The sequence below is a fragment of the Juglans microcarpa x Juglans regia genome, chromosome 5S (genome assembly GCF_004785595.1).
Source record: "Juglans microcarpa x Juglans regia isolate MS1-56 chromosome 5S, Jm3101_v1.0, whole genome shotgun sequence".
NCBI classification, from domain to species: Eukaryota; Viridiplantae; Streptophyta; class Magnoliopsida; order Fagales; family Juglandaceae; genus Juglans; species Juglans microcarpa x Juglans regia.
Genome location: NC_054603.1, coordinates 21,500,849 through 21,514,278, shown reverse-complemented (window position 1 = coordinate 21,514,278; position 13,430 = coordinate 21,500,849). Strand labels below are relative to the sequence as shown.

At 35.4% G+C, this 13,430-nt stretch overlaps 1 protein-coding gene and 1 pseudogene across 1 annotated transcript; one reads left to right on the top strand and one right to left on the bottom strand.

Annotated features, from left to right (window-relative positions):
• Positions 1-2,457, bottom strand: part of LOC121267195 — a 5,476-nt pseudogene extending 3,019 nt beyond the window's left edge.
• Positions 2,458-5,307: 2,850 nt separating this feature from the next.
• On the top strand, positions 5,308-12,088 carry LOC121267430 (probable protein S-acyltransferase 1). Its single transcript, XM_041171292.1, has 5 exons — positions 5,308-5,878; positions 6,233-6,412; positions 6,518-6,826; positions 8,899-9,120; positions 11,470-12,088. Exons 1-5 carry the CDS (start codon positions 5,762-5,764, stop codon positions 11,824-11,826), a joined length of 1,185 nt encoding a protein of 394 aa, XP_041027226.1. The 5' UTR covers positions 5,308-5,761; the 3' UTR covers positions 11,827-12,088.
• The last annotated feature ends 1,342 nt before the right edge of the window (positions 12,089-13,430 follow it).

Genomic DNA, 13,430 nt, shown 5'->3' with positions numbered 1-13,430 from the left:
AACCTCACACACGTCTCTCTCTTATCTCTAGGGTTTCACCTCACATATATATAGACACCCGTATGTTTTCCCATGCAATTAGAAACTACCCAAACACTGTCATCGCTAGAAACTCCTTCCCACGCAAACAGCAATAGCAGCGTTGCATGCCCTCCCACAGTCTAACTTCAGTGCACGTCCTCTCACCCGCTTGAAGACCAGCCGCCGCGTAGCATCCCAACGACTGCCTCGATCAAACCCAGCCTGAAACACACGAACCACCGTGCGATAGCACTGCCCAAGCCCCACAAGAAACCGAACAACCACCACCAAAGGGCAATCCCACTATCAAGCCTTCCACGCCTCAACCCACACGGCTGGCCCCTTGCACAACGGAAAACACTAGCCCGAAGCAGAACCGACCACTGCAAGCCTCCATCGGCAGCCACACGAAGCTGCCGCCTATCGTCCCGTAGCCTTTACTGCTAGTTTCAGCTTCCTCTGTTTTAGTATCCAAAAACAAAGTAGCGTTCAGCCACCATAAACCACTTCCATACCCTCCACCGAGAGCCCCACCACGTTGTGACCCCACCTCTCGAAAACCACCGCGGTTAACACTAGCGCGAGCCACCCCTCTCACGGAAAATCCAGCTGTTTATTCCCCTGTTTTTAGCCACCCAAAACAGAGGTCCACCCACTGCAATGCACTGCACCGCACCGCACCGCACCAGCCACTCCAAGCCGCGCCACCACAATCCCTCCAGCCAGCCCCGTCGCTCCTCACCCCTCGACGCGTGCCTCGGTTTCCCTTAGGTAAGTTCCTGCCACCGCATGTGTTAATCCCGTGTGTTTATTTGTATGGTTTACACTTAGAAGTTATATATACGTACTTTATATATATATATATATTATATATATACGGAAAGTTTTAACCTAGGTTGGGTAATTACTAATTTTAACCTGGTTTGCAACATGGAACCAACAATTGTTTTTAGGAAGGCCAACTTTTCTACTGCGTGAGATGTTTATGTAAAATGAAAAAAGATTAAAACATCATGAAGTATGACTATATATAAAATTAAATCTCGATAATTTGTAATATACACATAGAAATAAATTAAAAAACCACAACTTAATGTATGTTTCAAATTTTTTATGATAATATTTTATGGAATAATATTCATCCATTATTATTTTTGTAATGAAATATTTAGAAATTGTTTTATTCATAGAAATTATCAAGTGATCTTTTAGAATGTCATCTTTCATTCTAGTATCTAAACTAGTTTATCAAGTTTCATGTAAAATCTAGATATTTTCATATCATATTAAGCATAAAATGTTACAATCGAGACCTTAAATAAACGTTTCCTTGCTCAATGAAGTCTAGAGGATAAAACCACAACTATTTTTCATATAAATCGTCAAATTTAAATTATTTTTCTTGTATCAGTTTGGATTTCATATTAAGAAACCTAACCATAGGTTGGGATCAATGTTAATAGTTTATTATTTCTAAACTTAGTTTTAATTTAATTTTTGTGGGGCCACATCCTTGAAATTAGATAATATATAGAAATTATACAAAATTCAAAGGCTATAGTAAAAAAATTGAAGGGGCATTTCTATGTATATATATTGAAATTATAAAACATTTTAGAGAGCATATAGAAATTATAATTTTTTTGGGGGCGCCAACATAGAATTGTGTATAAAATTTCGGGCCTATTTTAAATTTTCAAAAAAGACAGACAAACATTTTCGCAAAAAACCACCCAATTTCATTTTTTCCAACTTATGCTAAATAAGGTCCAGACTGTGGAAACTTTACGTAGTCTATTTGAAAAAAAAAAGTGAAACTCACTATAATTTTGTCATGCCTGTTTTATTTTATTTTATTTTTATTATTTGTCAAAAAACTAGCTTGTGTGAAGCCTCGGTCTAATCCTAAACATAAGCAAATCATTTTCGCCCTTTATAAGTATGCATATTTATAGATCTTGTAATAATTCATTCTTGGATTGTAACACTCGAGCCCAGCACTAAGCCGCTTTCTAATTTTTTTTTAAGTGGGCTCTACCCGATCACCCCAGGACCCACGCCCATTTTTATTAAATTGAGAAACCCAACGGTTGTTGTTCTTAGAAACTCCCCACCTTTCTCACGTCTCTTTCCATTAGTCTTAAGCATGCAAGTCTCTTTCCTCTCTTTTCTCTAGGGTTTTATTATCATCTCTATAAATACACGTTTTTCCCTCCTGCAAAAGACGTTGCCGCAGTTTTTTTTTTCTTTTCAGTGAATCATCTCCTTCACGTAACTGCCATTGTCTTCCACTCAAAAACCACCGTGTGATAGCCCCACCACCCAGCCCATTGGCAAACCGTGAACCCCAAATCTCCCCATCACTGCGAACCGACACCTACTAGCATAGCCACACACGGTTGCTACACGGAAGTCATCTCTGCACCTTTCAGCCATCCCCGTTGCCATCCAACACTCTCATAGAAGCCCAAACGTGTGCGTAACCACTACTGCCCGGTTCAACCACCCCAACCTCCATCTCCACGTAAAATTGACGCCCAGAGCAACCATCGAAAAACACATTCAACAACCACGGGAAACAACAACCCACAGCTTTTGCCAAACCTATGTTTTCTATACCCAAAGAGCCTTTTTCTCCAAACCGCAAGCTTTTCTTTGCCACCGTTAGTAAACCACAGCACCGCCTCCAACTACTCAGCCTCAAGCGGGAACCACCAGAGGACGCTGGTCGAGCACCTAGGTCCGTCGGGACCACCTCCTAGTAAGCTCACAAAATGCCACGGCCTCCTCACCGTTCTTTCCGTTCTCTCTCTCTCACTCATCTCTTTCTCTCTCTCTCTCAGTGTTCCATCGTCGTGTCTCAGCCACCTCCCACTTGCTTGCCCTGTCGTGACCTCCTTCAGTCACGATGAACCTCCATCGCGTACGTAGCCATTGCATTATTCAAAGAATTTGGTTTACGCAAGTGTATTACATGCATATTTTACACTAACATTATTAATTGCTTTTTTACCCTTTGAACTGCAAGTTATGCTAAGGTGTTTTAAAATTTTTATTATGTGTTAATAAACTCTTATTTAATTATGATTACAGAAAATCACTTAAGTATTTTAACATGTTATTAAGTAAAGATTTATTTTAAGAGTAAACAATATCGGTATAATGTTGTTTTTACACTTTAAACAATATTGGTGTAATGTTGTTTTTACACTTTAGATATGATTTAGTCTATTAAAAAATAGTTATGGTTTATTTTAAAATATTTTGAGATAATTATATTATCTAGTATTAAACTTTATAGTTGGTTTTCAATAATAATTAGGTCAGGCTTTTAAATGTTTTAGTCAAAGTTATTAAATCAATATTGATGATTTAGAAGGTGATGACTTATAATTTGAGGTTATGAAATTTTAGGTTTTGCAGAAATTAAATAGGTTATTTTAGAAGATTAGGATCAAATATCGAAATACGTGATTAATTAGAAATTTACGAGAATTACGTGATTATTTTATAGGTAACGATTAATTATTGTTCAACATTTTTGAGGAAAATTCTAAAAATTATAAGAAGTCCAGGTAAACGAGGTTCTTATGCTAGACTTTGCATAAAAATAAAACGGGCTAAGGATAATTTTTGAAAAATATGCATGTTTTGTTATGAAAAGAAATTGGAACTACCTAAGTTATTTGTTCTGCATTACTCATGAGATTCTGTTTAAGAATAAAGTATTTCCTGGCATGACTAGTGTAGACATGAGCTTATTTTTGACATTATATTTCTGAACTGTGCAAAAGAGAGTGAATATGTAATTTTGTGCACAAATTATGTTTTTGAGATATGATTATGTTCTGTTCTGAAAATGTTTTGTACTATGATGTGATATGATGTGATTTTTAAAAACCTCTGGCATAACATTCTGTTTCTATTTTTGTTCCATTTTGACCTTACCACAGGTGTAAAACTGTGGCCTTTGTTCGGGTTAGTACTAACTTTTCTGTTTCTGATGCACTCACTTTGGAAACAAAGTGGTTTTTTGCACGGTCTTTCCTATGTGCACATTCGGGGCTCCGAGAATGAATAAGGGGAAGATTCACATTTTGTTTCTACTCGGTTAGCTACCAGAGTTTGCACAATCCTACCACAGGGGTTAAACATGATATCTGTTCTGATATTATAAGATAAGATGTGATGTGATGTTTATGCTACGCCAAAGGAATTTTGATTATGAATATTGTAGGACTTTCACTCTGATATCTTTTATAACAAATATTCTGATTCTGCATTCTGAAAGAAAATATTTTATTCTGCATTCTGAACTCTATAAATGCTCATGTTTACACACTAGTATATGTCCTTTGCTTACTGAGTTCTTAATAACTCACCTCTTATCTCCAAATATTTTTCAGATGATTTTGATGGTTTAGTTGGAGAACAAGAGTAGGAAGTTTTAGTAAGGTGTGAGGATCGTAGAGAAATAAGTGTCCGATGGTACAAGTACTTATTTGAGAGTCATAGTTAGTAAATTGATTCTTTTCGGATATTTTGATGTGTTGGGTTAAGGATATTTTCGAGTCCTTAGAGAGTTTCTAATTTATTTTATTGAGAATTTTTTTGTTGTTTCGGTGAAGGAACATGTATATTTGAGTTGAGCAAAAAAATTAATATTTTATTGAGTTTTCTAGATTTTATAGTTGTGGTATTGGAATTGTTATTAAGTATTAAGAGCTAACTCTCCGAACCTCCAGAATCGGACGTTACATGGATACTTTGATATACATGCTCGTAGATTGAATTACTCATGTTAAATAAGTTTTGTTATTCGTTTTGTTAACTGTCAGGTCAATCGATCCTGGTCTGTTCTCCCAATAAAATAATTAAACTAGTCTTATATATATTTTATATATATAAGATCAAATATCATGAGTAATGTTACATACAGGCGTTGAGTCTGCAAGTTCCATGCAGTTGTTTTGAAAAAGAGTGATATTCACTATTAAAAAATTAATTTCTTTTCATATAGGTCATATATTTATTTAATTATTTTTTTCAAAATAATTACACAATACTTATACATTCACAACTGCAACTATAATTTCTCGTAAAATATATATACACACATATGAGTAATAAGATAAGGTACTAAAAAACAAACAAACCATTTAAGTCCGCACATAGCGCAGTAGGTTATTGTAATAGTGAACGAGAATAATTGGTTTTTCACGTGAAGGCCTATTTTTGCATGTATCTCATCATCAGATATCTTCTTTCCCAAGTATAAGAAAAGGAACCTCATAATAAATATTTGCCGAATGCTCGAATCGGATCCTTGGGTTTAAATCAAAAGCGATGGATCACAAAGAAGTAAACAAACGACAATGTTTGGATCGCAGACTTCTTCTCTTTACATTGTCGTGAGTTCTTTTCCTAAATGGTTTTGGTTGCGACAAACCCGGTCGACTACGAATATTGTTACGGGACTATCTCGAAGCCAGTTTGTTTCTGAAACAGAGGGGGAGATACAAAGAAGAGAGAGAGAGAGAGAGGGTGGCTGCTTTTCTGAATCTACGGCAGAGGGAGAGAGAGACAGACACAGAGACGATCTATCTGCGATCACGTTTCTTTCGCTTATTACGTATTACCCCCCAACTGGTTGAATGAAAAGGGTATCTGAATTCAATGTGGGTGTTTGCGAATAAAGAAGATTGCTTTGTTGCAGATCAGAAAGATCATAGAGACAAATATGAGTTGGAACAAAAACCAGAGCTGGGGTACGTCTCCCTCCATGCCTATGGCCATGCCCTCTCCCTCTCCCAAACCCAATACCAGGAGGCTCTACCAAGTTTGGAAGGGTAACAATGTAATAATTTTTCTCCAATGTGTTTCCCTTCTCTGTCTTCTTCATCGTTTTGCTTTGCAAATCTCTCTCATCATTCCAGATATTCAACAAATTCTCCAAAATCAAAATGTATGAAAAATAGCCAAAATTCATCTATTTCAAAATCGATGTGTGCACTCAATGACGTAATGGGCAGCAACCAAACTTGGTTTTGGCTGCCTGTCCTTTAATAAATTTCTAAAATGTTATTTGTGTATATTGACAGTGGGAAAGACCAAAAAAAAAAAAAAAAAAGAAGCTCTATTATTGATTATTGTAGTTTATTACATTATGTTACTCTAACGGAGACTTAATTTTTTTTGATGATGATGTCAGAAATTTTTGTGTGGCGGGAGAATAATCTTTGGTCAAGACGCAGGATCACTATTTTTAACTACATTTCTAATTGGAGTCCCTGCAATCACATTCTGCATAAGAATGATTTTAACGATCAAAGAAGAGGATCGTCGTTTTAGCTATCCTGTACTGATTTTTGGATTGGTTCTGACTCTTTTGGTGGGTAGATGATCTTCATGAGTTTTTCAATGTTTTGGGTTAGATCGATATTGATGCTTAAATCCGATCTTTTTATAATGGTTGCATTTGGGTGGATGCATGCAGGATTTTACGTTTCTGTTCTTGACATCAGGGAGAGATCCAGGAATTATTCCAAGGAACTTACACCCACTTGAATCAGATGAAGCATTTGACACTCCAACAGTATCTATGGAGTGGCTGAATAGCAAAGCCGGCAAATTGAAATTACCTCGAATGAAGGATGTAATGGTGAATGGTCACACAGTAAAAGTGAAGTACTGCAACACTTGCTTGCTTTACCGCCCACCACGCGCTTCTCATTGCTCTCTGTGCAACAATTGTGTGCAGAAATTTGATCACCACTGCCCTTGGGTGGGTCAGTGTATTGGATTGGTAAGTAGGTTATATTAAAAGAATATATCAGTGTATTGGATTGTCTGCACTCACTTTGTTTTTCTTTTTTTTTTTTTTTTTTTTGATAAACAGATTTCCATTCATTCAAAATAACTGTCCCTACAAAATATAGCTTATCAAGCCAAACTGCCTGAGATACAAAAGGACACCCATCCCACCACATTTCAATATCATTAACCCCCAAGCATGCCTTGCCAAAACATGAGCCAGCCGAATTGCCCAACCTGTTAACATGAGAAACCTGGACATCTTGAAAACTAGGCATCATTCTTCTAGTATCTTGAATCAAGAAAGCAAAATCAGTGAAATAGACAGAGCCATCATTCAATGCATTAACAAGAACCAAGCAATCAGTTTCCAACATCAGTTTCGGCACCCCCCACTAAGTACACACTTGCAATCCTCTTAACATAGTTGTAGCTTCAATGAATTCTGAAGAAACAACTTGCCTTTCCACTTTGCTGCATGCCACAACCACATTCCCTTGAGCATCTCTGAGTATAACACCAATACCAACTTTCTGTTGATCAAAGAAAATTGCACCATCTACATTCATCTTTAAATAATCACCTGAAGGAGGGGCCCAACAGACCACTTTCTTAATAACTTTACTGCAGGCATCAAAAACCTGGACCTGTTTATACTCAAGCTGCAAAGACAAAGCATAACAGATCACATATTTAGTATCATGAGAAACATTCTCATAAATAAGCTGATTCCTTCTATACCATAATCCCCAAGCAATAGAGATAAAATTAGCTAAAGCTTCCTTGGATCCCCTCTCCCTTGCAATAACTGCCAACTCCCAAAAAGACAACCCAGATTCCATATTTTCCATTATTGATAAGTGTTGTAACCAAGAATTAGCCACATCAGAACAATAAAACAAAGTATGAGCAGCATCCTCACTGGCCCTACTGCAAAACACACCAGTATCTCCAACACAACCTTCTTCTTTTACAAATTCTGATAAGTTGGCAGATTATCTAGGCATGCTTTCCAAGCAAAAATCCTCACTTTTAGTCCAGCGACATACAAATAAATTATACTAAAACAAGCTTACACATTGACATGGTTTAATAAGAGACGCTAGATCTACTTCAGAATGAAAACTCTATTTGCAAACCCATACTTTGACGCACTAAGACACACCCGTGATGTGGGTGATATAGAGACATCATGTCATATCAACTAATAAACATAGTTTTTGACTTTTTATAACTAAAAGGGATTCCAGAACAAGTCGTCAGGTGTTAACACACTAGGCTTGTAAGTAGCGGAACTCATTTACAATTAAAAGAGTTTTATAATTTGACGGAGTACATCAATTATGAAAATGTAAACCAGACTTGGTTAATTGGTGCGGGTGGAAAACCTCAAACCAATAATAAAGTGGGAGATATAATATCACTGGTTTCCACACATGTTCTCTTTGGTTGAGCAAACCAATAGTTTATAGGACTATATATATATATATATATATATATATATATATATATATATGTATGTATGTATGGATAGTGCTACTATGCCACCCAAGTTTGTGCACTTGGTGTGCCCCTAGTATTGCAAATGGGAAAAGCTTCTTTTGCCCACTAGTTTGACCGCTCTAGTTGACCGTTGGTCAAATTTTTTTTTTTTTTTTTAACTTAGTAATTAAGGAAGTAATTTTAAGTATATTGGTGTATTTTTTTATTTTTTAAACATCTTTAAACATTTAAAAAAATCAATATATTAATAGTCACTTATTTAAACATTAAATAAAAAAAATAAAAAATAAAATACATGAGTAGTCAAATTGAGGGAGCAAACTTAGGCAGCAAAGTATCATTTTTCTATATATATATATATATATGAGATCGATAGTGAAATTTATAGAGTTCAGAAATTCGATTCTCTGTATAGAAAAATTATTTGAAGTTGAATATATATAGATATATATATTTCATATATATGAAGCTCATGTAACTTTTCTTCGATCTCCTTTAATAATTTATTTTATATAGATATTTATCTATCTTACACGTGGATATTATATGTTGTATTTGCAGCGTAACTATCCATTCTTCATCATGTTTATACTGTCGTCAACCCTCTTGTGTATGTACGTGTTTACGTTTTCTTGGATGAATGTTCTGCGGAGAAAAGGCAATTTGTGGAGCGCCATGTCACGTGATATACTTTCAGTTATTCTCATAGTATATTGCTTCGTAGTTTTCTGGTTTGTTGGTGGACTTACCTTCTTCCATTTTTATCTCATCTGCACCAACCAGGTGATCACCCTTCTTCTTGCTGCTCTTATATATATATATATATTTATATATATATATAAATATATATATATATATATAATTTCTGGATGTTTCCAGTGCATGCTCCTTTCATCTCATAATTGTCTTGATTATCTTACTTAATCATTGAAAGCATGCATGTCTAGGCAGTTTATGAAATATTTAGTTTTATATTTTCAGTTATTAAGTTTATTTTGTCAATTAAGCACATGAGACTTGAACGATTTTTAATAAGGACTTTCATAGGCTCTTTTATATTTTAAATATTTTAATACAAAATGATTTTGTTTATTTTGTAGAATCGTTTTATACTTTGTGTTCCTTTAAGAAGAGATAGAAAATCTTTTAGGACAATGTTAGTAATTTTTCGTTCTCTTGAATTTCAAAAAATGACGTTATTCTTAAACTTAATAAAATTAGGTACTATTACAATATACCACCAACAACAAATCTCTAAACATGAAGGCTTGTTAGTCCATAACTAAGAACACATATTGATTTGATGAGTATAGATCAATCCTTCCAAAAGGAGCAGTTCTATCAATTATGATTTGCATCTTCTCAAGCAGCTTAAATCTAGAAACACTATACAATAAAAGCAAACTCTCATTGGAGAATCTGTGTTGTGATACCTAAGTGGTCATTTAGGATTCCATTGTGAAAACCAAAGTCGTTGAAAGCTTGATTATCAAATTTTTCTATCCGTGATTAGGACCTCGGGAGTATCAAATTGATAGACAATAGATAGATTTTCAAGCAAAATGGAAGCCAATCCTTTTAGTAATGATGGCCATTGTTATAAAGTTTGTAAAATCATCACTTGTCCTAAAAACTTAAGCTGATAGGAAAATATAGATTTTTATTATTTATTTTATATCTTAACACTCTCACTCACGTGTGGGTCAGACTCTCCCTCAATGGGTGACCCAACATGTGGAATATTTAATTAAATGGAATAGAGTTTAGAGTCAGGATTCGAACTCAGAATCTCTACTCTAATATCATATGAAATCACCACTTATCTCAAAAACTTAAGCTGATAGGAAAAAGTAGATATTATTATTTATTTTATATCTTAACAAATTTCACCTCTTTCTTCGGAGTAAAGGACACACAATGTCATCCTCTTGCACCAAGTTCACAGTACTAATCACATGATCAAGGTCACATCTTGAGGTGAGAGTCTTGGATGTTTGAAGATCTTTGTGCCCGTCTGATTCGTGGGAATGTGCATGCAGGTCGATCAATAGTAACCCACCCAAATTAAGGATCTTATCCGCGGCCAAGGCCAATGGCCCTAGCTAGTTGTATTTTGTATTCTTTCATGGATTTCTTTCGTACATAGTTTGCCTTTGGGAGCTAAGAGATACAAAACGAGCGTGAGGGCTAAGCTTCGATGATACAAGACCCCATTCACCATGGTGTATTTTCTAGGTTATAACCTTCTTGACTTCACTCAATCTATGGGCAGCATTCTCACAAGTATTCATTCACGAGTGGCTAGGCTAGGTGATCTTTAACTCAAGCTGGCTTCTCTCCTTATCTTAGGATAGAGAATTGAATTGGGGAGAGAAAGATGGAGAACGTATATGTATTCAATTATTTAGTTATAATACGAATTAAAGTTCTACATTTTGCAACTAATAATTACTAATGCCTCTTAAGACATCTACATTTCCTATATTCACGTACATGCATGCTTGCATGCATGCACCATCATTTATATTTAGGGGTTTTGATCTTCATGATTTTAGGAAGTTTTTCAATAGTGTGAGTGAAACTTTGTGTATTGGCCTGGTGTGCTATGTCTATTAAGCAAGCACCACATATTTAACCAAATTTGTTACTGTTCGTAGCCTTTCAATAAACCTATATATGCATACACACATAAATATAAATGTATGTTGTAGTATGTGGCTCATATTGAGTGGAACACGTATATAGAGAAAGCAGGTAGATGTCGAGAGTGAAGCGGAGTGGAGCGAGTGGAGCGTAGGATGTAATTTACTGTTTTATTGCTAGGGATGATTAATAGGTTGGGGGTGTGGGGGGCAACACCCCCTTGTACGGTACAGAGGTATTATTGAAATTTTCTAATATCTTTGTACAGCTAGAGTTAGTATAAAAACAACATTATGTAACCCTAATTTGACAGTTAGTGAAAATTTAACCATCACTCCTGTGGATGTAGGCATACTGCCGAACCACATTAAATCTATGTTTTTTTGTTTTATCTTTTCCGTACTATTCATCATAATTGCCGCACGTAGCACAGCAATGTCTCTTATAGATGTTAAATTGTTTAATCTCATGTCATTTTCTTTTTCACAGACAACTTATGAGAATTTTCGGTACCGCTATGATAAGAACGAAAACCCTTTCACCATGGGTGTAATACAGAACTTAAAAGAGGTCTTCTTTTCTAAGATCCCACCTTCAATGATCAATTTTCGAGCTTGGGTGTCTGAAGATGATGATGTAGCGATGGGATCTTTTAGTTTGGAGCTAATTAATGGTGGTCGAGCCTTCGACGATAGATCATCAAAAGAGAAATTTGATATCCAAGCTGGAAACAAGTTTGAAAATGTTGGAAGTTTGAGGGTTGTAGATATTTTACAGAATTTGGATTACAGTGGTATTGATGATAATTTGAAGCAAAAGATGGAAGATGGAGATCATACTGCTTGATCATGATTTGATCCATTTTTCCATAGCTACTGACTCAGTATATAGTCAGGAACAAAGATATTCACAATGAACCTCCAGTACTGTTGGAGATACCATTAATATTGGTAAGATCTTGTCTTAGTGGATTCTATTGAATTACGTACGTCACTAACTTCAGATCGATCGGATACCAAGCTAGCACTGCTTTCTCTTTGTTTTCCGAACTTTGTATAAATGTCATGTTATTATTTAAATAGATGTAACAGATAACAATACTTTTGCATGAGGCGTAATGTAGTTAGTAAGGAAAATATTTGTAGTTTGGTAAGAATATCGAATTGTCACTAATCATTTTAAAGTCATAAAAGCCATCTCAAATTATGTCAAAATTACTGTTGAAGAAAATGCACCCCATTTTAGAAGAATGATTAAATTGCAAACTTAGACTATATTTTCTTCTATCAATTAGAATTGGAAAAAAAATGAACTAATATTGAAACCTTGTATACATACTACAACATGAGGAAAGGCATTTTCCGACCATTATTTGCAACGAGATTTTTTTCCTCGCTAATAATAGCCTTTTTTGCAACGGTCATGCGCCCATTCCTCTTGCAAATATATGTAATTGCAAAGAAATAATTTTTTTGCAAAATATTCATTGCAATTAACATCAGATCTAGTATGAGAATTTATTTAGCAGTGATTTTGAGATAATAGCAACAACATATATGCGTTGTAAAATGTTTCTAGATGCCAACCGCAAAAAGATGACAAATACTCAATAGCAATGGTATAATTTCATTGCAAATATATATATTTCCTCATTAGCAACGATTTGAGATTCCTTGCAAACTAAAAAATGTATTTTATATAACTTCCTACAATTACCAACGAATATATATATATATATATATATATATATATATATATATCATTACCATTGAAAGTGAATCACTACAAATATATCTTCCCTCATTAGCAACGATTTGAAATTCGATGCTAATTAAAATTAATTTTATATAAATTTGGTCAATTTACCAACGATTTGGACTCCTTTGCAAATCAATTCCAATGGTATAGTTTGGTTGCAAATATATTTTCTGTGATGACCCAGACTTAGCCAATGAGGACTACTCTTAGAACCATGGGTCTTATTCTTGTCCATAGTGCATTGTTGTCCACGCCCAAATGGCCCATAGGGTTTTCCGGCCACTAGAAGGGACTAGGGTTGAGAAGGGAGGCGACACGTGGTGGGGGAAGACCTTTTCGTTTCCCTAGAAGCTCATCATTTGAAGACCTAGGGAAGTGGTACCTTGATTGGCACACAAATGACACTTGTCCAACATACACCTAAGGTTCTAGAAAAAGAATATAGATTGGGAGAAGAGAGAAGGCGAGAAGGCTTAGTCGCACACCATTCTCACCAACCCCATGTCACGTGTCTCACATGCACAACTCACCTCTAGGTTTCTTTGCATTTGGAAGTAAAAATGGGTAAGGGGAGTGAGAGAGTTTAGGGTTTCGATAACCTTGAAAGACCCACACGCCTCCCATAGAATTTTGGTAAGTTCCAAGAAGAAGGTGCAATGATTTGAGAAAGGGAAGGGGTGCATGGGAACACT

Bases quoted from the DNA above. Each gene is read 5' to 3' on its own strand.
- LOC121267430 (XM_041171292.1), top strand. From the start codon at position 5,762: ATGAGTTGGAACAAAAACCAGAGCTGGGGTACGTCTCCCTCCATGCCT. The intron at 6,413-6,517 runs GTGGGTAGATGA...GGATGCATGCAG, and splicing joins GATTGGTTCTGACTCTTTTG to GATTTTACGTTTCTGTTCTT. The intron at 9,121-11,469 runs GTGATCACCCTT...TCTTTTTCACAG, and splicing joins ATCTCATCTGCACCAACCAG to ACAACTTATGAGAATTTTCG.